Source organism: Temnothorax longispinosus, chromosome 6, assembly GCF_030848805.1.
Source record: "Temnothorax longispinosus isolate EJ_2023e chromosome 6, Tlon_JGU_v1, whole genome shotgun sequence".
NCBI classification, from domain to species: domain Eukaryota; kingdom Metazoa; phylum Arthropoda; class Insecta; order Hymenoptera; family Formicidae; genus Temnothorax; species Temnothorax longispinosus.
In genome coordinates this window covers 19,679,242-19,704,313 of record NC_092363.1, presented here as the reverse complement: position 1 = coordinate 19,704,313, position 25,072 = coordinate 19,679,242, and the positions used below count along the sequence as shown (strand labels likewise).

Sequence of the window (25,072 nt, the reverse complement as noted above, 5' to 3'; positions counted from 1 at the left end):
GTATTTCTATTTTTTTTTTTTTTTTTTTTTAATAAGTTAAACAAAACACGTGTGTAATTATTAGAGAATATTCGTTTTTCGGAGCGTTTCGCGCAAAACTGAAGCTTTCGATATTCGACGTGCAACGACCCAATGCACTTCTGTCCAGTCTTCGTGATTAGAGCGAATCTGGAACGAAGGCTCGTCGGAACTGCGACGAAACAATTTGGAGAACAATATATTCGCCGCCAACGCGGCTGCGCGTTTTCCCGCCACGAGGTGGTAGTAAGGGTGTAAGAATGAATGGAGCGGGAGGGTGAATCAGCCCCGCGTATATGTCGTTCTCGAAACACGCGTCGCTTTCAATGAGAACGATCAGCGTCCGTTTTTTAATACTTTTCGCCCTGAGTCATCTCGATGCGTTTCCTTAATTAAAGTTCTTTTAATTGAAACAAAAATTATCGTCAGTAGTTTTTAAGCTTATGTAAAAAATTGAATAAGTTAAAATGATGTCAAACTGAGAAAGGAAAACCGAAAAAGCTTTCATATACAAATATTTAAATTGATGAATATTTTTAAATCAAGATTGATTGTCTTGTTTCTTTCACTCGTCTCGATAACTCCTCAGCAATACTAAAAACAACGAAAATGGATGTGTAACAAATATTAATTAGACTTAAAAAATGGCACCAAAACTCGACAATTTCGAAATTAAATTTTGGTAACGTTCATATCGCGTCAATTTTTCGTGGGAATCTACACTATCTGTAGCGATCAGATGCGTTGTCGTTTACAGGATAAGCCTTCGATTGCGGAAGGACAATCGATTTGGAGGATTTGCGCAATCGTTATGCTCTCTCAAACCCTGCAACGTGAGTTATAGACGATGTAATAGGATTACGTAAGGGAGACGCGTGCAGATCGATTACGTGTAAACAGCAACGAACTTTTCCACTCGGAGGATCGGTATGACTCAGAAAGCGCGATGGCGTTGCGTGCGCAAGAAAAAAAATGCGTATACGACGCGTGGAATCTGCGTGACGCATCCTAGGCGTTCGCGAAAGTGCGTCTCTGCTACTTTCTTTCATCAACGAATACTTTCCTTCGTCTGCGGTTGATATCTTTTCGATAAAATTTTCTTGCAAACAGAGCGGCAATCAAACAATATTAATTGCCTCAGTCTTCACTTCGTCCCAGTTGGTTTTTTTTACAAGAATTAGTCACAAAAATGTCTATTTAAGTATCAAAAAATGGCAGAAAAAGATATCTCTTTTTTATCTTTTTGATTTGGGCAAATAATAATCAATACTTGAAAATATGACTATTGAGAAATCACTTATCAATTAACTAATTATGCTTTTCCTATCCCGCAAATCTAAATTGGCATATAGGAGATTTGCCCGACGATTCGGCGCAACCCTTCACGGGCCAACCCGCCAATGTATATACGCTACGAGATCGCCCTTTTAGCGAATCGACTGATTGTAAGTGGCAGACGTTAGCAAATGCGGCGAACACCCTAAAACGTCGACAAACAAATCGGTCCGGATTGTTCCCGAAAAACAAAGGGTAATCTATTCATCTTCAATTTTTTTAGAATTCTGGACCATTGGCGATATAAGAGCTCGGCCCTTTGAGCTTTGGGCCTCTTTGTGCTGAAAAATTCAAAGAACACTAGAAATGTGCGTTTGCTGCAAATCTTCAAATCTCACGAAAAAGTTCTTTGTCCGTGTATACTCTACTTTAATTTTGCGTAACTTCTACCAATTTACGGAACCCGTCGCACGAATCAAAGTACTCCACATTCACAATTCGTGTATATAAATAATTAATTGTTAGAATATAACCGACTTTTTCGAACTTATCGCGTTTTGTGAATTCGTTACCCCTCCTGGATCTTTTTTGGCGTTAAAACAATGATAGTTAACATGAATAATGGTTAAAACGAGGAAGGGGAAGCCAGAGAGCATATTATCGATCCGCATCATGTGTGTGTAGCCGTGTGTATGTGTGTGTATAGTTCGAAGGATCAAGGATTATAGCCCATTTGTCGAGAAGTCGTGGAATAGTAATTCGCGCCGTAGGAGGTATTCGGAACAGGATGACTCGGCGCGGCCCAAATGGGGGCGACCCGATGTTCGTGCAGGGGGCGGCTCCGGGGATTTCGATGCAAGGCGCGCGGCGTCGCGAATCAATGCGACGCACGATGTTGGGCCCTTGCCGCGTCTATCGGTTCCCTTTTTCCTCCCCGCGCAATCATAATTTTTATTTTATGATATTTCTGTAGTATACTGCAGAATTTTTAGCAACACGCAGTATATTAAAATTCTGTTATTTATATATTAATTCTGTTCTACATGTATGTCTGTGCTGTATCTTCTTTAGGTCAACTCTGCAATCTTATTGACTCACGGATATCTTAAAATCAATATTCGCACGTTCCGTTGTTAGATTAGCTGCATCACCGTTCGCCTTACTCGCAATCAGTCCCGATCTATTGAGTTAGATTTTATTATATCCTTGTTTACGTTAGTCACTTTTATCTGCTCTGCGTGAGTTGCCTTCCGAGATTAAACCGTTAGCGCGATTAAATTACATATCGCACACTTTTCGATCTTGCATAAATCCTTCGCGGAAACCTTGATGTCGAAAGGCGAGATGACAAAACATGCTCTACTCTGTTTCTCTCTTCCACATTGTCTCTTCGACATTGTCGCGCTCCCGATTTCTTCTTTCCGCTTCTGCCTTTGTTTTTCGCTTATTCCGCGTCGGCGTTGACACGGTACGCGCGTGTAACGTAAGAGAAGAAAACGGAAAAACGACGCCGGCCTGCGGTCGGCCGGATCTGGTTCAGAAACGAGATACGCCTGAGAGACCTGACGTAAACAAACGGTAACGTGTCGCGTCTCCGTAGACGATAGAAACTAGTATGTGATCGGCGCTCAATACCCGCTTATCGATCATCAACGCAATCAACGAGTAAGTACTCAATAAGTAATTTTCTTGTACCCTACACTAATTTTAAGAAACATTCTAAAGACAGGTAACGTTACCGCTTGTCATCCTTTTTGAGCATTTTGATGTGGTCTTTTTATATAAATTAAGATCGTTTATTTAGTGCATGATATTTAAGGGATTGTAAGTTTCGCTTACTTAGCCTCATATCTTTTGGTTCGCACAGGAGTCTGGAAACAGTTGCATGGAACGATTGTCCAAGTTATTACAACCAAACCTGAGAACGACAGAATTTCAGAGCCGTGTCTCATCCGCGGTATTTAGTTTCTAAACCAGACAATATAATACATATTTTCAAATTTATCTTATTTTTGCAAATCTTAAGTCTCTCTTTATTTTACACTGTTAAATATTAAAGGATGAAATTTGAACCAATACCTCAAGTTAAATAACATTTTGTTATTTTTTACTACCATGTGTGTCAAAATTTATTATTTTAACGCAAAACAGTATTATTTTAATTTCATTGGTTTAATTAAATTAACGACATATTGAGTAGAAGCAGGTGATCTATAAGAATAGTTAAAAAGACTCAAATTGAGTATAATTTGACACTATGAATTTACCAGTGTATTATAACGCAAGATCAGTGGTATATTGTTCGATATAACTGAACGACCTTAGACATTTTTATTTTTCATATTTATCTCAAATATATCTTGTCGTAAAAGTTTCAAATTGCTTCTTGTCACCTCGTATATTCCCATGTTCTCCTCCGTTTTAATATTTAACATCTATACCTATAGAGATACAGTGTTGTTCGAACGCGCACGGACGTAATTCGGATTCGCTTCACAGCCTTAGAGTCAATATGCCTTTCCAATATGCTGGGCAACACCTGCGCGTTGTTGGAAAATGTGCGTTTTACGCGAGCATCTGTCCCAATGCGATCCACTGGCCCATTTCCAGCTGTGCTGCTTGCCCCGGAAGTGAGGCGCTTGCCCCGATTAATTATAAATTATGCGGGATGTGTCGCGTTTCCTCCGAAGCCTGTTCTTTGTAATTACACCTCTTGGCTCAACGATAAGTTAGATAATGAACGAAAAATATGAAATAGCAGTGTTCTTTCTCCTTAGGTAAGTTTGGAAGTCATTCGAGAAAAAGTTGAAAATGTTGGGGAACCAACAATATTCTGGATATTTTGCCACATGGATCAAACTGAAATAAATATTAACAATTCTTATTAAATTTCGTATAACGTCTTTAACATTCTAGACAATAAATAATTCTTTGGTAATAATTTATGAGTATTATCGATAGATATTGAAATAAATGAAAAGAGAATAAGAATATAATCAACATATTAAATACACTAACGTGTTTAAACTGAGGTCGCTTGAAAATGTCTGAAAGGAATCTGCGTTTTAAATGTTATAACAAAGAAATGTGTAGATAATAATGTAGTTGATCTTATAGTACCAAGGCTGCACACTTTGAAAACACCTGTCTCGCATTTCGTTAAAAATCGCTCGAAGACTACGAAAGGATAAAGGAAACAACTCGCTTGGTCTGTACAAAAGGCAGGAATTTATTACGATATGATTGCACAATTCGTCATGCGAACTTGATTGTATAACAAACGGTTACTCTGTTTAGAAAAATTTGATTCTGCCCCATAGATTAGGTGGATTTGAGTATGCACCAAAATAAGTAAAAGCTTAATGTTATTAAGTTCTGAAAAGATGTCAAAGAGATTTATTTAATCTATTTAATCTATTATTAATTATCGCTAGATACAAATAAGTCTATTACTGTTGCGTATTATCAAAATTCTTGCCGAATATTTTTATTTTTCTTAGAATAATTCTTGCTTAACATAACAACATCTAAATATAAAGTCGCTAGTGGCTTAGGTACTGTAGAATTGTTGCATAATTGCAGTTTACGATAATTGCGACTGTATGTATATTGGATGAAAAACAAAGACAAAACCACCGTTAGATACGGGCAGGGGAGAGAGAAAAAGGGGATAGAAACGAAGAGAGACGAGGATGAAAGACTGCAATAGGCAGAGAGGGTGGTGGCAATTTGCACTTGGCGCAGAGTACCGCCGATATCTAGTATCCCGTCGCGTTATTACGCTCGAGGTACCCCGGAGTAAGAGGGAAACGGGGTTCGGAGATGACTGAAGGCGCGGGAGGGACGGGAGGGGGATACAAAGGTGTAGACTTACTTTGGACTCGGGTGTGGGATTACCGTACTTATATTCAGCTCTAATATTAAGTTACCACTTTGCTTTACGGCAAGTGAACAGGCCGCCTGCATATAGGAAGCCATCCGAGCGCTCCCGGGACAGTCTGTCCCATTCGTCTGGGCCCACCTACGAATAACACATTCGTCCGTTCCGGGGAAAGTCCCGCGGTAGATCGACAGTGTTGCTTCGCGTTAGTCTCTCCCTCGAAGTATCGGGACGAGCTCCTTTCGCTATCGATCGCGTTCTCGATCGCGAAGGGAGAGGAACGTAAGCTTCTGCAAGACAATCCCTGGACTTATCCATGATTCGCGCTTTCTCGCACTTAAAACGCATCCCCGTTCGTTCTCCATGTTATTCGCTGCGAAGGATGGCTGATCTCACTCTCTCCAGCCGGCTGAAACCACCGAATCCGGGAATGAACAACGTTAACGAAAAGAAGTACGTATAGCGAGAGATAATTCGGTCAAAGGAAATTGAAGTAAACATTCTATTCTACAAAATCGAACTCTTCGCATTCGAAGATCACGAACTGATCTCAGAAATTGTTCGACGTGTAGGGAGAGGGAGAATTTCCCGCGCGGATACTTGACCTTCCTCTGGAACATCACCTCATAAGGCTCCGGAGTAATCCTGCTCGAAAGCTCGCTCTCAGTTTGCGTTACAACGGTAGAGAGCGATAGAACAAATTTCCGCATATAAGAAAGTAGAGGTACTGACTTCTGTGTGTGCTGGGGTATGCGCTGGACTTCCTAGCACCATTAGAAATCAGTACTACTCTTCTTAGCATTCGGCAATTAGCGTCCGGAACAAGGCGGAACCGTTCCCTGCGCGTTTTACACGGGGGCAATCGCGCTACCGAGGAGACGGGAAAAGATAGGATGAAAATTAACGCACGCTGTAAAAATAATTAAACATCTTTCCTTTTAATCTTTCTTATACATCATTGTCATCATTTGCCTGTACATATTCCGTTCAATTGTTTTTATCTTTACAGCTTCGAGCGTGGCTCGGTGGCCCAAACACGTGACACTTATACAATATTTATAACTAACATGGTGCCCTGCTTTGTTAAATTACAGTTCTTTCTATTCGCTTCCCGCGTGTCTCCCTCACGAGGAGATCTCTCCGGTATAACGTTGTTATTATAATATGCACCCCTGGACAATGATCCAACCCTCCTAGTTGGGACGAATTAAAAGAGTCATAGTTGTTTAAATTGTTTTGCGCGCGCGACATATCCCTGCATTTCGCGGATGTGATTAATTACGCAATAGGTATCATAAATATTTAGTGTTTCTAGTTGTCAAACTCATTTAATATTCGTCAGTAGCTCCGCTCGATTTAATTAAAAGAAAATTTTATTATGTGCAATCGGGCATTCGGCGAATTGTACACGATCAAATTACAAAATAGCTGGTGCTTTATTGAAATTACTTGTACTAGGAAGGGCCGTATCATTGTTCCCCAGGAGTGGACGTACAATGTCATACGCTTACGTAAATATTACATACACATATGTATATATATTTATATATATATATAAACATAGTACTTTGCGAGGAAATACGAAACATTATAATAAATAACTTTATATTCATACACAATTCGGAACTATATGGTAATGACTGTGGCGATGGCGTAGTAAAGGAATATGTGCCTATATACAATAATAATATTAAATACGCCCGTATAAAATACAGCGTGCAACAGGTCAACTTTCCTGATGTCTTCTTAAACGCGTGTCTGACGAAAAAGCGACGACAACGAGCACCCAGTTGAAAAGCGAGAAGATCAAGGACACTTGATACCCTGCTTACACAACGCGGTACGTATCAATTAAAACAAAATGTCTACGAAAGAATCTGGGTGGAAAAAGTGTATAAGTGTATAATTACGAATTCTAAAAGATGAAACTCATAAGATATACTTAATAAAAGAGAAAAAAATATCGTAATTCGGATATATAAGAAAAGATATAAAAATTTAAATTTATAAAGCCAGATTCACGTTTTATTTGTAAAAGATGTAATTTACATTTGAAGAGCGAATCGATAAACTTAAGAAAGTACTTAATATTTGGAACGCTAAATAGTATCTAACTATTTAGTCCATCATTTTTTAACTTTTTACTTATATCCTTTTTCCCAAAATGTCGAGTACCGATACAAAAACCCGGTTTGAAGATGCATTTTATCAAGATCGTATCCTAGCGTGCGCGTTTATTTCCCTTTATTTATCCTTATTTAAATCTTTTTAGTCCCTAATTGCAATTTTATTTGGACGCAGATTCCTCGAATACAATCGCGAATTCGGCTAATTCTTATCGATTATGACTTATCATTAATGTCTATTTAGCGAGACTGGAACGATTTCACCCGAGTGGGTTACCATGGTCGTCAAGCGACAGCGAGGACAATGACGAGGAGGATGACAAGATTTCCGGCGAGTCTGTCCGGTAGTTAGGTGGAATCCTTGTTTCGATTGATTGCCTGAAGCTTCGTCCAGGTCTCGCCGAGCGCTTTCGCGAAATGATCGTCAACTGCAGCGCAAAGAACGCTTAAGACTGGTCCCAAGGTAAGGCGAGGCTAAGACAAGACTGGATCCAGATTGGTTCAGCCTGGACCATGGAAGCATCACCCAAGGCCGGTCCATGCTGAATCCAGAATGTCGCGTCTATTTTATCCCTCACGGGACAAACGTTCGATATCTGTCTGTACTTACCAGTCAGGCCGGTTTCCTTGTCCATAGGAGTAGTGGCGTTGAAGACAGCCGCGTACTTCTTCGGACCCAGAGACCGTTTGAAGTGCTCGTCGATCGCGGGATCGCTGACGCCACCCGCCGTCCTGATGCCGGTCCTCTGTCCACCCGAGGCCGCGGTAGGCGTCGTCGTCGGCGTAGGCGTCATAGCAGTATCCTCGATTGTGATACCTGAAAAAAAAAAAAACGTGGATAAATCCTTTCATCGTACCTCATTCGTTGTACGTTAATTCTATATATATAGAATTGTACGTTAATTATGTTAATTATATAATTTTCAGACTGTTATTGTTTGTAAAACATACGTATGCGTAAAATTGTTTTTATCGTTTTACAAGTAATATCAAAATAAAAATTAATAAATTACAAAAGCAGATATAATTTAAAAAAAAAGATTATAAATGAATCTGTCCACTACTAACATAACAGACATCTGGATATCCGTTACCGCAATTCCGTTTGTAACTAATGCGAAAATGAATATTTCAGGAAAGTACGTTAACACGAAGGAATGTTACGGTACCATCGGGGGATTACTGTATTTCCATTGAGAGATATTTCGCATCTGCACACCATCCCAGTGTGCAGCGGGCAATGCATTGTCATAAAACACCCTATACAGAAACCTCTGACGACAATGGGAAACTTGGAAGATGCCTAACAACGGACTCTCTCTTTCTCTCTCTTGGCACAGTCAGAACCATTGTTAGTTGAAACAATTCAGTAAAAATATTCGAATACCTCGAAACTCGGAGATGAGATCAGTTGAAGGTAAATTTATTATTTATATGAAATGTTTCACGCTATATAATAGTAAAATTGAACTGATTTTATTTTATTTTTTATTTATCTTAAGTTCTACTAGAAATCGAGCTACGAATACTCGCTTTGGCTACCCATTGCCGCTACGAAAATTAATTCAGGTTTCGAAATGTTCAGTATTCAATCTTTCCGCAATTATGTTTTTATTTTGACTCTATTACGAATCATCTTACTTCATTCTTCTTGTAAAAATTAAAAATACTGCCAAAGGAAATATGAATCTATAAGTAAGGGATCTATTTAACGTTGAAACTTTACGTTATCATTTCTCCGCACGAATTGAAATTGAATCTTTATTTTTCATTGCTCATAGAACTTTGTAATTTTACATAACGTGCATTTTTTTCGACGTCAAAACTATTCAAGATCGGAACTTCATATTTTTCATAATCAGTCACGTGAAAAACGAAACGCGATCTTTATTTTGTGTCGGAATCTTTAGTCATAATTTTATCTTGCACTTTTAATCGATATCGAAATATATACTAATCACATCCCTTTTTTCTTTTTAGGGGTTTTCCGTCGTTAATTAATGATCACTTACCAACTTGCGGCGTGGTAGGAACGATTACACTCGGTCTGCTGTGATGATGATTCGTTCTTCCTGCTGACATATCCAACGCTTCGCTTTGAATCGGATCTCTCCTACGTTCCTTGCGCCACGCGCTGCTTGGCTTCCGATGCAAATTCGTCACCTTCGGTCTCTCCTCTGCAATACACGAAAACACCGAAAATACCACTGTGAACGCACTATCGTTTGACACGTCAATGAAAATTCTGAACGAGGAGCAACTACTAATCCGACGAAGAGTCAGATGAATACTCGATGTGAAGAATCCGTTATATCAATTATTATTTCATATCAATCATGCTCAGCCCGCTAATTCGCTTCCGAGCGATGTCTCTGCTCCGCTAATGTATTTCACTCTAAATCGAACCACTCCGCACTTGCACCTTTTCGTTTTAATTTAGGGCCTGAGCAGAATAACCGACTTATAATTTTAAATCTTCGTTTTTAGCAACGCACAATACTGTCTTGTGTCTCAAGTCTTACAAAAGTTGACACTTCGTACACTCGTTTAAGACTTGAGACACAAGACAGTATTGTGCGTTGGTAAAAACAAAGATTTAAAGCATAAAACATTGTCTTAAAATTATAAGTCAGCTATTACTGCTCGGGCCCTTAAGAAGTACCAGACAAAATGCAGTCAATGAGATTGGCTACGCTACGTCTCCGAAAGTTTGAAAACGAAATACACGCATTCAAAGAGAAATCCTCCGAAGAAAAACTGCTGGCTCGTTTCCCTCGACTTTGTCGGACTAAAATGGAATGTGAAGATCGTCAACGTTATTTCGAATCGGCGATCATAAAGTGGGGATGGTAAAGAGTGGTGGACATAAGAGAGCGATTAGGCTGGTTGTAAATATTTTCGTCAGTATTGTCCATTTAGACAAGAGAGCGTATAAGCGAAAGAGCGTATAAGCGCGTGTGCGTGAAAAAAGCAAGTTTGATTGGCTACACCGTGCAACCGAGCCTCGTTCGTGTTCCACGCTTTCGACAGCATACCTAGAATTCCTCTCTTACATACTATTTACCATGCTTCGCGATGAGACGCGTTATCGATCGGAATCTATCGGAAATCGCGAGGGTCGTCTATTTCCGAGCGGTGGGGTATCTAAAATTGGAAAATCAATCAAACGAGACAACCCCTCGCCACGATTGGTCGAGAAAGAACGGGAAGATGAAGGAGGAGGAGAAAGGAGACAACGAAGGACGAGAGAGGAGGGTAGCAAAAACGAGTTCGGTTCTCAGGATCGGCAGGAAGTGCCTAATAGCCGTGAGAGGATCATCAAGAAGATGGCGAAACTGGTTTAGAGGTGCGTACCGTAGGGAAAAGATGAATGGACCGTAGAGTTGAACGGAAACGGAGTGGGAAGGTTTCCTCGAGAATCAATTAACGTCTCGATATGTACCGCTGATAATTAACGAACGTGCATATGAGTCTCGTCCCTTTATGACTCCAAATCATAGGGCGAACGTAGCGTCGTTTCCGCTGCTGAAGCTACCCAACAGCGAAATAAATCGGGAGAGCCGAAGGTCCCCCTTTTAGTTCGTAAATTTGAGGGGGGGGACACACTCTTACAACATCGCTCGGCGTTCAACGTACCTCTAATTGCATATTTTATATAATGCAGTATATTTTGTTAATAATACTATTATTTTCAACACTATTCTGCAATTGCCACAATCGTAAAATCGTAAAACACTAAAATGGAATACCGAAGAGTTGAACGCCAAGCGAAATGCCGTATTTAGTAAGATTCATCATATTTCGATGAGTAGATCCCAATAAAAATTTCTATTTATTAATAAAATCCATTTCAAAATTAAATGATTATAATATCTGTATTTCTGAAATTTAACAAATCTTTATAATAAAGTTTTCCTATTTGTTTTTATAATTTTAGACCTCTTCGGATCGCATTTCACCGTGCCTTACAAAATGACGTTACCTTCCGATTTGCGAGGCAGTCGGAGGCTATCAACTTTAAGCCACGGCTGCCAGAGATGCCTTCTCTTGCACGGGAGCTCCATTTTATCGGTCTTTGGAGCATTAATGGCGAAGTCAAAACTGCGGTATCGTCCTCTCTTACGATATATTGAACGAACACTTGACGAGCAAGACGAAAGTTTATTTCATTCTCCAAAACGCACTGTGTATTTTCGCGAGGGTTCAATTATCACTGTGCGTTCTTCTTCAGTAATATAATATAGCACAGTTTAAAGTTAATTTTATAATATATTAATTTTTATAACGGTACGTATAGTTTTTTCTTCTATCGCGACTGTATATCACACAATTGTAACGTGAGAAACGATTGGGCTGATGATGGAGGTGCGTAAATAAAATTCAAAGGAAGTATGACGATATTTCTGATAAAACAAGTTATCTTCGTCGACACAATGCGCCTTTTTCCCGACGCACGATTATCTGCTAAAAATAATCAAGAGCATGAGCTGAGTGTTCTTGTGTTCTGCGAAACACAAATATCAACGGTGCATCGATTCCGCTCTTGCACAAATCCCTATTGAAGTTTCCCAAACGGTATACACACTGATCGTTTTCACCAGCGATTAAATTAAATAAATAACCACTAGATAGTCTCAACGACGATTATTCCTTGACATAACTCTCGATGCACTTCGCCACTTTGATTTTCGAAATGAAAAATCTGCGCGACATTCTCACTAAAAATCTCATTATCTGAACATTTCTTCTTGCAGAAGCGCACTGATCTCTTCTCTGATCCGACGATTTATTTACTTTCCGGGCACAGTGTCACAGCTTCTGATAATCGATACAATTACCGCTTCATCCGCTCGCGAGTAGACGGCCGCGTTGGCGATCGCGGCGTGAGACGATCGAGACATCAGGGAGAAGATCGCGGAATCGCCACGGAGAATCGGAAGAACTCAGGATCCAAAGAGAATGAAGAAGATGCGGTAAACGAGAAGGAAACGGCAGGAGGCGGAAAACGGAGCGAGACACGCGAACACGCACAAACCCACGCTCGCTGTTCGGCGTATAGCCGCGGCTAACGAAACGGTCATTTAACGCAATCGCGAGGTGCGCACAATGACGAAGGAACGACGGCGACGAGGATGGAAATGGCGACGACGCGAGGAGAAGCCGCGAGATAAAAAAGCGCGTCCTCAAAAAAAAAGAAAGAAAGAAAGAAAAAGAAAAGCGCGTCCCTCAAAGGGGCGCTCGCGGTTTCGTGAATGCGCCACTCACGACTGTCTTAAGATTCATTCATTCATCCGCCGCCTCGGCTCGTTCGTCCGCCGCCACCCTTCTCCCCGTGCAACACGTGGGATCGAAGGAGGTTGCTTTTACACGTACACACGCATACGCGAGCACGCTGGGCACCGAGGGTATCCTGCACGGATACGTCGCGAATTAAGCGTGTATTTATAAGGTACTATAAGCGCGCACGCTCGGCTGGAAGCCAACTCGTCTCTTTTCTCGCTTTCTCTTTCTCTCGGCCTCTCCTTCTCTCTGCCTCTTTCTCTCTTTCCCTTTTTACAGGTAGGTAGGTAGGTACGATATACTGGGTGAGCACAGACTAAAAATTCGCATATATATGCCCTTTGATCACTTTGGAGCCGATAAAATAAACTGAAAGCGCTCGATATTTCGTTCTTTCCTTTTATAGTCTTTAGCGGAATAGTCTGACCCAAGTCACACTAAAAAACGTGCGATTATTCGTTCAAGTTACATATGTATGACGCACGGGTTGTTTCAAGCATTCTAACGAGGAAAAATAGTCTGAGGAATTTGTGACGTTACATGACGTAGTCATTAAGCAATAAAGATACGGCGGAAAAGAAATATTATTGAACCGAGAACCAATAGTTAACAATTCTCTCCAATTTCCGTCTTCTAATTTTAAGATTTTCTTTACATTGACTAAATTTAAAATTAGATCAGTTCGATTCGAAAGACGTGCGATAATGTTGATCTGATATGTGCATATTAACATTAGGGCAAAGTTCTATTATATGTAGGATATAAAGGAAAAATTTTGAAGACTAAGAAATCGACACTTCACTCGAGCTCTTCTTCCAATTTCTAGAGATTAGAAGATTACATGGACTTTGAATTAAATTAATTCGATTCGAAGAACGCGTTCGATAATTCGGCGCGACCCTGTATGTGCGCGATGTAACCGGCGCGGCGCATCGATGCGATGCACGCGCGAATGCGTCGAGTGAAGTTGATAGCATGCGTTTATTTTAACCCTTTCGATATCCATGTACCAACCGCATATCATGCATTGAGTTCCAATGACTCAAATGCAAAAGAAAAGAAGAAAAAAATGAAGGAGAGAAGAGGCGCTAATGCCTTTGTATCATTTTTCTCATTTTTGCAGTTTTTATCTTTTTATTACATAGGATTTCATAGCATAAAATCGGAATATATAGGATTTTCAAAATTGATAAATGAAGATAAGGCGGTCGTGAAAATAATAAAATTTAATGGAAACCGATAATATTGACTCTTATTCATATATATCTTGCAATAATATTATTTACATATTAATTCATATTTTTGCATCCGCGTTAAATCTTAGATCTTATATTAAATATAATTTGTGTTGTAGCGCCAGTCGTAATTCAACGTCCATTTGTCCGTGCGCATAATTTACTAGAATTATCTAATTTGCATCATTTCGCATTCATTATTCGAGAGACAGAAAATACAATATACGAGCCGTAAAATATATGCGATAGAAGGTTAAGCAGTCATGGCACATTCTGTCTAAACTTCCTGACAAAATGCATCGGTGTAAGCGAAAGATTGTCGCTCCGTTGATAAATAAAAATTCGAGATCAGCAAATGCCCGACTCGCGTCGTGCTGAACACATGTACTTAATCTGCAATACGTGGAATCGCAACTATAAACGGCGACTATGCGGAACCCGTTGTGACACTCCGAAGTACCGATGTGTTCAGCAAACGTACCTATCATTTAAGTAGGATTTAGTTAAATGCGCCCTATGACAAATAAAACTATCTTGTTTTAAACTCCTTAATTATATAAGTCAAATAATTCCTTTAATCAAAGACAATCGACATTATCCCATGTGTTGTAATAAATAAGCAAATAATATTATATGTATGTATATATACACGCGCTATATCACTTGTTACATTCCTTCCCTTTTTTCTTTCAAATAATTTTATAATATTAAAAAAATGGCAGTCTTTGTTGACGTCCTAACTAGTAGAGAAATCTAATAATTTAGAGTTTTGAAGCTCTATCAAAACCTTGTACCTTGTTTCTCATTTAGCTTTTAAATATACTATCTTTCTAAGTTCCATATATATACGGTGTGTTTGATTGAAATTTTTTTGATAACTATTATTTAAAAGAATAACTAAGTTACATTCTTCATGTGTATACACATAAAAAAAATATATATATATATATTCTATAAAAATACTCAATTTTTTATCATAAATGTTTTACTACAACTAAAATGTATTCCAGCATGATTTCATGCCTCCTGATTTCAGTATTCGCACTAAATAGATCCAGATCATTCCGCAAACAGGATTTCGTAAGTCGGACAGTTGAATACAAAGCGAAGAATGCAATTGCTCACCCGCGATCGCGCGATCGATTCCATGTAAAAACGATTGCGCGTATTGTGACAGTATGTTACGATCGCGAATTTATGTCAGGTAATAGCACGTTGCATTATAACTCGGCGCCCGCGATAATAATAGCGATACCCACGGCGATTCGCTCCAACTTGCATACGAACGAGCCTTCGTTAACGTCGCCGTGTGCACGCGCGTAAAATATAGAATGACTATTGAACAAATTATGCGAGGAATGTCGGCGGCATGTCGAGTAGTTGTCGTCGTTTCTGAAGTCTGTGCATTCCGCGCGAATTCGATCGCATTACGTTTCATTGTCAAGTTATGTCTTTATACCGCGTTCCCATCAATCTCAAGCATTAATATTGTCTGGATGAGAAATATGGAGAGCAAAGGAGAAGTGCGTTTTCTCAAAAAAGTGGATCAACAAAAAATACGAGAAAGGCATTCCGACAGAATTTATGTGAATGACAATACGGTAGAATAACAATAAGTCCGACTGAAATGGTTCGTTTTGAATTCAAGGCGCCTGCCTTTGTTCTACTACTATGCCTGAAAATTTGTGAGCTCGAAATATACTTGACATACTTTTTTCTTATGACCGAACATTTCGTTTTTAAGACTATCATCACGAAGATAATAAAATCTCCGGGTTCCCCTAACGTTTCAAGAATGACGTAACTTAATGTGTATCATTATTGCTAACGAAACCGCCAACAATCCCGCGATATTCGGCGAACTTTATGAGGAGAAAAGAAAGAGAACTAAACTTCTTTGTGTGTATTTATAACGGCAAGAAAAAGATTATTTTGTAAGATTTTAAAAGAGAGCAAAATTATATTTCAATGTGTAATTTTTTTTTCGTTTTATCAAGCTTTCTTGGAATGTTTTATGTTATCATTCCTCGTATTATCGAGAGAGTCCGGGTCCGCGAAATGAGAATCACGAAATGAAATTCCAAAAGGTGTAAACTGACCTTGCACCATTGTCGCCGCTCTGGAAAGGACGTCCAAGGCACTCTCGACAGCGGACATATCTTCCTTTCTTCGATCGTTCCGTCCGTGTGAATTTTCTCCTCCTTTTCCTCCTCTATTCGTCTCCCCTCGCGTGTCACCCTCGCGCAAAACTCGCGCGCACCCTCAGAACGGTTCGTGGATCCTCGACCTTCCCTTCACGGCGCTCCCTCCCTCGTCGTCGTTTTGTGCCAAGGATACGTCGTCCTTGTCCCGTCTGCGTTTCCACGTCGCAAAATCAGGCGCTCTGTATAGGGACAAAAGTCGAACTTTAACTGTTTGGGCCTTCCTCGCGGCCGGAGGCGGTGCAAATAAAGTAAAACGGGGATTAAAAAACGTGACATTGTCTGTGGAATGCGGACCCCTCACCGTCGACTCCCCCCTCCCTCTCGCGGGAGGATCCCCACCCCCACGGCACTCCTCTCGCGGGACCTCTTCTCGCGCCACGTATCTAGCAATGGGATCGACACGTTCGCGTTCGTGTAGCACGTTAACGTCGATTGATAATCGCTAGATGTTAATCGCTAGAGTGTCTCTGCAATTTTCAGTAACGTATCGCCGGAGAAATTTAAAATCGATTCTTCCTTAACAAAAATAATAATTGTCAAATTATAAACGATTAAAATAACTTCTTTTAAATTGTATAAAATTAAAAATATTTTAAACATTAATAATTTTCAAATTATAAACGACTTATATAGCTTATATAATTGTAATAGTATTTATATCAAGTACATGATTATCTGATAAAATCTAATTATATAAGACTGACAGTTCTCTAACAACAAGCTTCGTAATGCATTTCAAGTTTAATTGCAAAAAACATTCAAAAATAATTTAAATCGTCGCAATTGAGATGATAGCTTTTCCCTTATTTGCTAAATCGACCGCCGGTTTAATAGCAAAAACTTGTCAACGAAGAAAAATACTACAAGAAAAAAGTAACTCAATTACCTTTCCATTTCTTTATAGTGCTCACATTCTTCCCAAGTTACAAAATTGAAAGTTGTAAATTTTGAAAAATTTATGGAATTCAAGTATGTAACTTATTGATTGACTACTTGACATTTCTCAGGTATATCGTGGCAGAAAGTAAAGACAGATACGAAACGACAATAAACAATGTTAATCTACTTAAAGGGATAACGCTATCACACCTATCGTTATTTGTCATTTAATAATAATGTTCTACACGAGTAGAAATAAGGTGTCAAATAAGATCTACGTGACAGTTTAATCAGACGCGATGATTGAACTCCTTCCATCAATGTGGAACTTTTGACGGAATTTGCAAAGAATGTGTTTAACGAAAGATCGATGTTAAGATACGTTTGATATGATCAGGAAAATACGTTAATAAGGTTTAGTCAAACATTCTACAAATTTTCCATATGATAAGCTTACAATTTCCTCGCTATGTGTTTTGAATTTAGAAATACAGATACTAGAGATACTATTCGATTGAAACTCTAAGTAGAACGTCAAATAATGTCTACGTGACAGTTTAGTCAGGCGTGATGGTTAAACCGCTTCCATCAACATAGATAGAACTTCAACAGAATTCGGAAAGAATGTGTTTAATGAAGAATTGATGTTAAGATACATTTCGTATAATTCAAAAAATACGTTAATAAAACTTATTGTTAGTCAAACATTTTACAAACATTTCATATAATATACATATAATATAATACAAATTTTTTTAAATTTTCTTACTGTGTGCCTCAAATTTAGAGACACCATTCAATTTGATATTTTTAATAACAATTGGTCGATTTCTGCCTTCCGTGAATATTTTTAAATATTATACATTTCTCCTGCAAAAGAAAATGCTTGATACAATCGCTTTCGCTTTTCGCTCTAATATTCTACGAAATGTAAGAGGGACAATATCTTCGAATATGAAAATGAAAATGGAAGATCGCGGCTGGTTCAAAGCCATTGCTATCCGAATCGCGACCTCTCTCATTCCTTCTCATTCTCCTCGCGTGCTTTTCCCGCTTCTCGCAACACTACCGTACGGTCGACATCACGATTTCATCATAACAATATAAACAGCCTTTTATCCACCTCCCTACCGCTTTGCGCGCTCTGCTCTTTCCGGTGCTTTGGTTCTTTCTTCGTTCTCTTTAGAAACTTGCAGATTTTGCGCGAACCGACGAAAATCGTCGAAAAAAAACGGCTTTTATATACCTACCTATTTTATTCATCCTTTAATTTACTAAAGTAGTTTTTAATTCTTCATTAAAAATTAAAATGCTCAATCTCATTAAAATTGAAATTAATCAAGGAAATGAATTTAAAAAAATAATAATTAAAAACTCCGAAATTACAATACCAATTCCCAAATTACGAGACTACAAACGAGACAGAAACTACTTCGATTATGGATATTATTATAAAATTTTTCATAATAATCAACTTTAACTGCCATTTCGCTGGATTAAGTTTAATTATCATAGTTATATATATATATATCAATTTATACGTTGCTTTTATCAATTTAATCAGTCTCGAAATTCTGCAAGCTTGTTTATTTTTTTAAAGGAAATCTCTCGATTAAGAAGGCACCGCCCGATTTCGCGCGTCGTCGTATTTGTCGAGTTTCTCGTGTGATAAAACCACGAGATAAAGTTGAGAGGATCAATCTGGTTTACAAAGGCGCGCCGTTCCTCGGCCGTGCCCCTTCCTCTCATTTTTACACGAATGCCGCACAGTGTAAACGCTTTATGAATCACGGCGTCGTCAGCTGGCGTGCTATTTAAACGAAAGGACGGCCCGAATAAAGTGTACCGCGCGAACGCGAGAGTCGCTTGCGCATAATGCGAACGTCATTGTGCGTGAAATGACGCGCGTTTGTAAATATGATATGAATCAATATGACAGCCGCGGAATTCGGAGGCGTTACCCCTATCAACACACGTCGTATACGCGAAATTCAGCTGTAGTCCATGTAATTTACAAACATTTTTACTTCACTCTCTTCCTCGATCGACTCAATTCCATTCAGGAACGAACCAATCGCGAACTGATCTTTTTACAGATTGAGTTTCTAACGATGCCAAACCGAATAAGATTTTATTGTCTACTATAACTTCAGTCAATTATAAATATATCTAATTTTGTTTGTTTTCAATTTAAATGAGAATTCACCTTCATATTACCGTTTCTATTATTACGTACTATCCCGTAGCGTAGTGCAATACTTATTATGAACTAAACAGATCACGTTCCAATCAGAAACATGTAAAAAAAAATTGAACTTTGTACTTGTAGATCTTTCATAGGCTGCGTTTCGATATTCACTGTCCGTACTGAAAATCTATAATTTATGTCACGTACGCTATAGATTTTCAATACTGGCAGTGAATATCGGAATCAGGGTTTAAAAGACGCGCGGACAATGCATCTCGATAGAATCATATATGAACTGATTAAACACTTGTTTACACGCTGGATTTTGTTCAATTTGGATTTTTATATTTAGATTTTATTTTTATGGATCGAATATACCGATCCATAAACTACGAGGATTTAAAATATACGTGCTCAATGCGAGAGCGTTAAATTAACGGTGTGCGATCCACCAGAAAAAATGGTCTTCGCATCTTCGCCGCTCTAACCACTCGATCGACAGATTCCCACATGTTATCTTGACCAAAGATTCAATACTGGTATACATAGTGTTCCGAAATTATTGCCTTTATAAAAAAAAGCACAGAACTCCAGAAGCTAAGCTGAAAGTGAACGTTGTTAATATCGTGATTAATAATTTTCAAATGACATATATAACGAGATATTCCCGAAAGTCAAAGGACTTTCTTCAAGTAAAGTTCTCCTTGTTTCTACTTTAATTATAAATGGAAATTAACATGATTTTTATACGGATTGCCCACAAAGATATTTATCTAATTGAATGTCGAGAAGTTGTTTAACATCGTTAATATATAAACACTTATGCACAGTTATGGAGTCATTTTAAAGAAATTTAAAATTAAAGCTATAAGTAGATAACAGAAGCTTGTCTTTAAAAAATGCGATAGAGATAGTAAATAGAGATAGTAAATAAAGATTTATTCATCAAGATATTAAAAATTACAAATTTTTCCTACAGATCCTAAGTTTTTCACGAAAAGAGTAATTTTGTTTCGTCGAGTAATCCGTACCACCCTGTATATGCACATATATACATACATATATATGCACTGAATAGCACGTGGTATGCGGGCGATTATACACGCGACTGCGGAGCTCGAGAATGCAAGAGCTCGAAATCGCTGATCGAGATTTCTCGTCGAACGTTCTTGTTGACGAACTTATGGAAAAAAAAACTTCAGTCCGGATAAGAATTATATAAAGTCTGCTTGTACATTAAATTTTCCATCTTAACTGCTGTCTCTCTCTCTCTTTCTCTGATTTTGTCCACATGTATTTTTGTTGTTAGCGAAACATGGCAATGTAATAAAACCAATTTTTATACAATTTGTACAGATACGTTTTATCGGAATTATTGCGAAAAATTAGAAAGAGATCGAATAATGAATACACGTGATGTTTTACGGTCGACTTCTTGGGAAAACGTCCAACGACAAAGCGATGCTATGCGATGCGTTGCGTAGATTTATACTTGCGCACTCGCAAAGTTAACAAATCGACCGCCGTCCAAGAAAAACAATAACGTCGCGGTATGAGAGCGTGAATCGTAAGAATCGCAAGACTTCCATTGCAACGGAGTGACGAAAAGGCGTGATAAAATTTCAGGAATGGAATGAACGGAACGCACGAAGGTGCGTTAACAAAGAAATTTTCAAAATGAAAGATCTACAAAGGGAAGGACGCCTCGCTTTTTGTTTTTCCCCTAAATTCCTGAAATAATTTGTTTGGCTGTTAAACGTAAACCAACGTTTCACTTGCAACGACTTTTCCCTAAACAAAGATCGGCACGATCACTCGGAGAAAAGTTCGACGCACCCGATGGAATTCCAAACGCGAGCGCGTTCCACGGAATTTTTACGCGCCGACGAACGAAACATCAAGCGAGCTAATCGTTTCTCTTCCATTTGCCGTAATACGTATATACGGACGTTGCATTTCTACCGAAACGTAGGAACGTGATAAAAAAGTACGCGACGAACATGAACACTAATTGTAAGTTACAAATATGCGAAGAAATAAGTGCGTATCTTCTCTCGAATGTTATTAAAAGTAACGGAGCAAAGATTTAATTATTTAAAATTAAAAGAAGAAAAGAAAATTGAATATCTTGGTCTGACTTTATGATAAGTTTTCTGCTAAAATGCTCGGCAGAGGAAGATAGCCAAGAAACATCTACTTTCATTTGGAAGAGAACAAAGTTCATTGCTACCGTAGATGTAATCTCTTACAAGTGTTATCATTCTCTATTGCGCTTTCTAAATTTTCAAATTTTCTGTACGTGTGAAAGTCGCAATTTCAGGAAAGAGAGAAGGATAATGAGATCAAATGTATCCTTACTCCAGATGTAAAAGAGAAATAAAGAAAAGAAGTTTCTTAAACATCTGATAATTAAATCGAATGCATCTTACTCCAAATATTATTAAAAATAAAAAAAATACTTAAATCTAATAAAAGCATATCTTGCTCCAAATGTTATTAAAAAGCAAAGAAAAAAAGTTACATAAACGTCTCAGCTGACTTCACGATAAGTTTTTCGTTAAAATATCTGGCAGAAGGATAGCCAAGAAACATTTACATTTACTTATTTAGAAAAAAGTTCGGTGCTTCCGTAGATTCAATCTCTCATAAATGTTATCACGTCTACTAGCGCGCTTTCTAAATTTCCAAATTTTTTGTACTTGTGAAAGTCGCAATTTCAGGAAGAGGAGGAGGAGGATGAGATCAAATGTATCTTACTCCAGATGTAAAAGAAAAATAAAGAAAAGAAGTTACTTAAATATTTAATAATAAAATCGAATGCATCTTACTCCGAATACCATTAAAAATAAAAAAATTACTTAAATCTAATAACAAAATCATATTTTACTCCAAATGTTTTTAAAAGTAAAGAAAATAAGTTACTTTTAAACATCTGATTTGACTTTATGATAAGTTTTTTATGAAAATATCTAGCAGGAAGGTAGCCAAGAAACATCTACATTTATTTGCATGAGAACAAAGTCCATTACTACCGTAGATTCAAATATCTCATAAATGTTATGAGGTCTAGTGACGCTTTCTAAATTTCCAAATTTTCTGTACGTGTGAAAGTCGCAATTTCAGGAAAAAGAGAAGGATAATGAGATCAAATGTATCCTTACTCCAGATGTAAAAGAAAAATAAAGAAAAGAAGTTACTTAAACATCTGATAATTAAATCGAATGCATCTTACTCCAAATATTATTGAAAATAAAAAAAAATACTTAAATCTAATAAAAGCATATCTTGCTCCAAATGTTATTAAAAGTAAAAAAAGAAGTTACTTAAGTATCTGATCTGACCTCGTGATAAGTTTTCTGCTAAAATACCCGGCAGGAAGATCGCCAAGAAACATCTACCTTCGTTTGGAAGAGAACAAAGTCCGCTGCCGTAGATTTAATCTCTCATAAATTCCTCCGCGTCTAGCGCACTTTCTAAATTTCTAAATTTTGCGCACTTGCGAAAGGAGTAATTTCAGTGAAGAAAAGATAGACCAAGTAAGACCGTGAAGGTGTGTCGCGGACGCGATAAATCGTATTAAGCGGATCCGTTTTCGTTCGCGAAAATTTGAATGCGTCCAAATCACTCCCGAGTCCCAGCGAGTTCGGGCCTGAGTAGAATAGCTGACTTATAATTTAAGACAATGTTTTATGCTTTTACAAATATTGACACTTCGTGCATACGTTTAAGACGTGAGACACAATAAGACAGTATTGTGCGTTACTAAAAACAAAGATTTAATTTAAAGCATGAAAAACATTGTCTTAAATATAAGTCAGCTATTCTGCTCAGGCCCTTCCGATGAACGCGACGAAAAGAATTCCAACCGCCGGGTGAATTCGAGCATCACACCATTTTAAGAAACGTCAATCTCGGGGACTTCGCGTGATCTTCGTAAAATTCGCCAGCGTGGAATTCCATGCGGATTTCGCGATACGCGGAGGGCATCACGTGCGTGTCGCGCCGAGTTTCTCCCGTTTCTCCCAAACTTGTTGTGATTCGCGATTCGCTAATCGTACGAAACTTGGCGAATAGCGCGGCCACGGGCAGAGATTCGTCGCGAGTTCACGCTCGTTGTTTACCATTCATGTCGATTTGTCAACGCGACGGTTTTTTTTTTCCACGAGATCAAAGGGCGCGAAACAGTCAATTTGCGCAGACCCGCGTACAGAACCGCCACACTGTACAAACGGATGAATCACGGATTCGCAAATAATTGCGGACGGTTTGTCCTGGCAGACGCGACGAATCTCTCTCGTCGCGGAATTCGTCGCGAAATTCCGAGACGCGAGCGAGACGTCAACTGTCGTTCTCGTTTGTGACTTTCTCGGAACGATCTCGCGGGGGGCGGCGAGATCGTTCGCCCGTCGCGGTGGAAATCGCGTACCTGCCGCAGAAATTCTTCCGCAAACCTGACGACGGGAAGAGGCGCCGAATCTCGCGCGTCTTTTCGATGTATGCCTGTCTCTCTCTCTCGCTCTCTTGAAAACGGCCCGATCACCCCGCGATCGCACGAGGCGGTTTCTCTCGAGCCTCCGGAATCGCCGACGACTCGGGAGGATCGTCGAAGTAAAAACCGTCGACGGCGACGGCGACGATGACGGGTCGGGCGCGCTACTCCGAGCGATCGTCGTCGTCGGCGCCACCGCCGCGCGGCGCGTCCCTCGACATTCGCGGGGAATCAATAGAGGAATGCGGCGTAGCGTAGAAGAATGCAAAAAGAGGCGAGAGAAAGAGAGGAAGAAAAAGAGCGAGAAAGAGCGAGCGGGAGAGCGAGAGAGCGAGAGAGCGAGAGAACGAGAGGAAGGAGCGCGGCGAGGCGTACGCGCGCGGAATTCCATTTCAGCGGGGGGGAGGGGGGGGAGATACCGCGCGGGCCGGCACGTCGTTTATTCCCGCCGCGTCGCCTTTATTTGACAGCGGGCCGTGCGGGCATTTTCCGTGCTCGCGCGCGCAAGTACGTATCGATGTATCAATGTGTCATGCGTGTGGCGCGTTTATCAACGTTTTTATGTTTTTTACTCACCCGCGGCTCTCCGTCGCTCCCCCGACGTCGTCGTCGTCGTCGTCGTCCCCGCGTAGCCGACCGTGCGACGCGATGCGCCGTGCCGCACCTGCGAGAGATTCTCGATTGTCGATTCTCGCAGGTTTCACGCCGCGAACGGGTTGGCTTTGGCCCACCGGCGCGCGCTTGACGCCCCCGGGTCGAACGCGACGTACGATACCGTCGTTACGGCACTCACGTCGTCGGCGCGTCCGAGTGCCGCGGCCGGGTGCGCGTTCCCATTGAAAACCACGAAAATCTAATGGTATGCGGGCGGGTGGACGCGCGCGCGCGGCACGGCCCGTTTGACGCGACAGGCAGCCTCGGCTATTCGTCCTCATGTCCCCTCCCGGCCTCCTGCCATCCCACGGCCACCCTCTCGCCGCCCGCGCCGTGCCCGCCACCTCACGCCCCCGCCCGCGCCCGCGTACGCTCGGGCATTACGCCGGAATGCGCGGTATGCGGCCGATCGCCGCGCCGCGACGGCAGGATCGTTAAGCTCGGCCGCAGCCTTGTAAATACGCCAGCGCGGCTTTGTCGTTGCGGGCGAAGACGGATTTTTCTGCGCACGCCCAATAGCGTTCAGACTTATCCCTAGTAGCGTATACATATTTCACTGGGATATGTCGTTAGGCCCGTCGTGGAAAGAAACAAAAAAAAATATATGATAGCGAAAAAAATTTATGATTAACTTTATGGATTAACAAAGTTTAAGAATTTCTTGCACCTATATCGATATATACATAAATAAAGGAAACCGCAGAAAAGTTATTTATATATTGAAATTTTCGAAAGATACAAATAAGCTATATTTATAAATAATTGCCGATACATAATATAAATAATATAAATACAGAATAAAATATAATTTGTAACATATAATATACTATTATAATTATTACAG

At 39.7% G+C, this 25,072-nt stretch overlaps 1 protein-coding gene and 2 long non-coding RNA genes across 7 annotated transcripts; 2 read left to right on the top strand and 1 right to left on the bottom strand.

The window, feature by feature from the left end:
- Nucleotides 1-3: 3 nt before the first annotated feature.
- Nucleotides 4-24,509, bottom strand: LOC139814696 (uncharacterized). Of its 3 annotated transcripts, XM_071781168.1 has the most exons (5): nt 24,151-24,509; nt 15,914-16,197; nt 9,312-9,476; nt 7,910-8,116; nt 4-7,727 (listed from the first exon to the last, which is right to left on the bottom strand). In XM_071781168.1, exons 2-5 carry the CDS (start codon nt 15,969-15,971, stop codon nt 7,648-7,650), a joined length of 510 nt encoding a protein of 169 aa, XP_071637269.1. In that variant the 5' UTR covers nt 15,972-16,197; nt 24,151-24,509; the 3' UTR covers nt 4-7,647. The 3 variants fall into 3 exon arrangements, with proteins under 3 accessions (XP_071637269.1, XP_071637268.1, XP_071637270.1); XM_071781167.1 differs by lacking the exons at nt 15,914-16,197; nt 24,151-24,509 and adding an exon at nt 11,282-11,416; XM_071781169.1 differs by lacking the exons at nt 15,914-16,197; nt 24,151-24,509 and adding an exon at nt 11,282-11,416 and having other exon boundaries at nt 7,700-7,841.
- Nucleotides 8,029-9,417, top strand: LOC139814701 (uncharacterized). The gene is made up of 3 exons (XR_011732522.1): nt 8,029-8,166; nt 8,435-8,716; nt 9,280-9,417. It is a non-coding gene; the product is annotated as an uncharacterized lncRNA (long non-coding RNA).
- LOC139814698 (uncharacterized) lies at nt 10,179-12,246 on the top strand. Of its 3 annotated transcripts, none has more exons than XR_011732520.1 (3): nt 10,179-10,645; nt 11,237-11,405; nt 12,107-12,246. It is a non-coding gene; the product is annotated as an uncharacterized lncRNA (long non-coding RNA). The 3 variants fall into 3 exon arrangements; XR_011732519.1 differs by having other exon boundaries at nt 12,054-12,187; XR_011732518.1 differs by lacking the exon at nt 12,107-12,246 and having other exon boundaries at nt 11,237-11,699.
- Nucleotides 24,510-25,072: the final 563 nt, after the last annotated feature.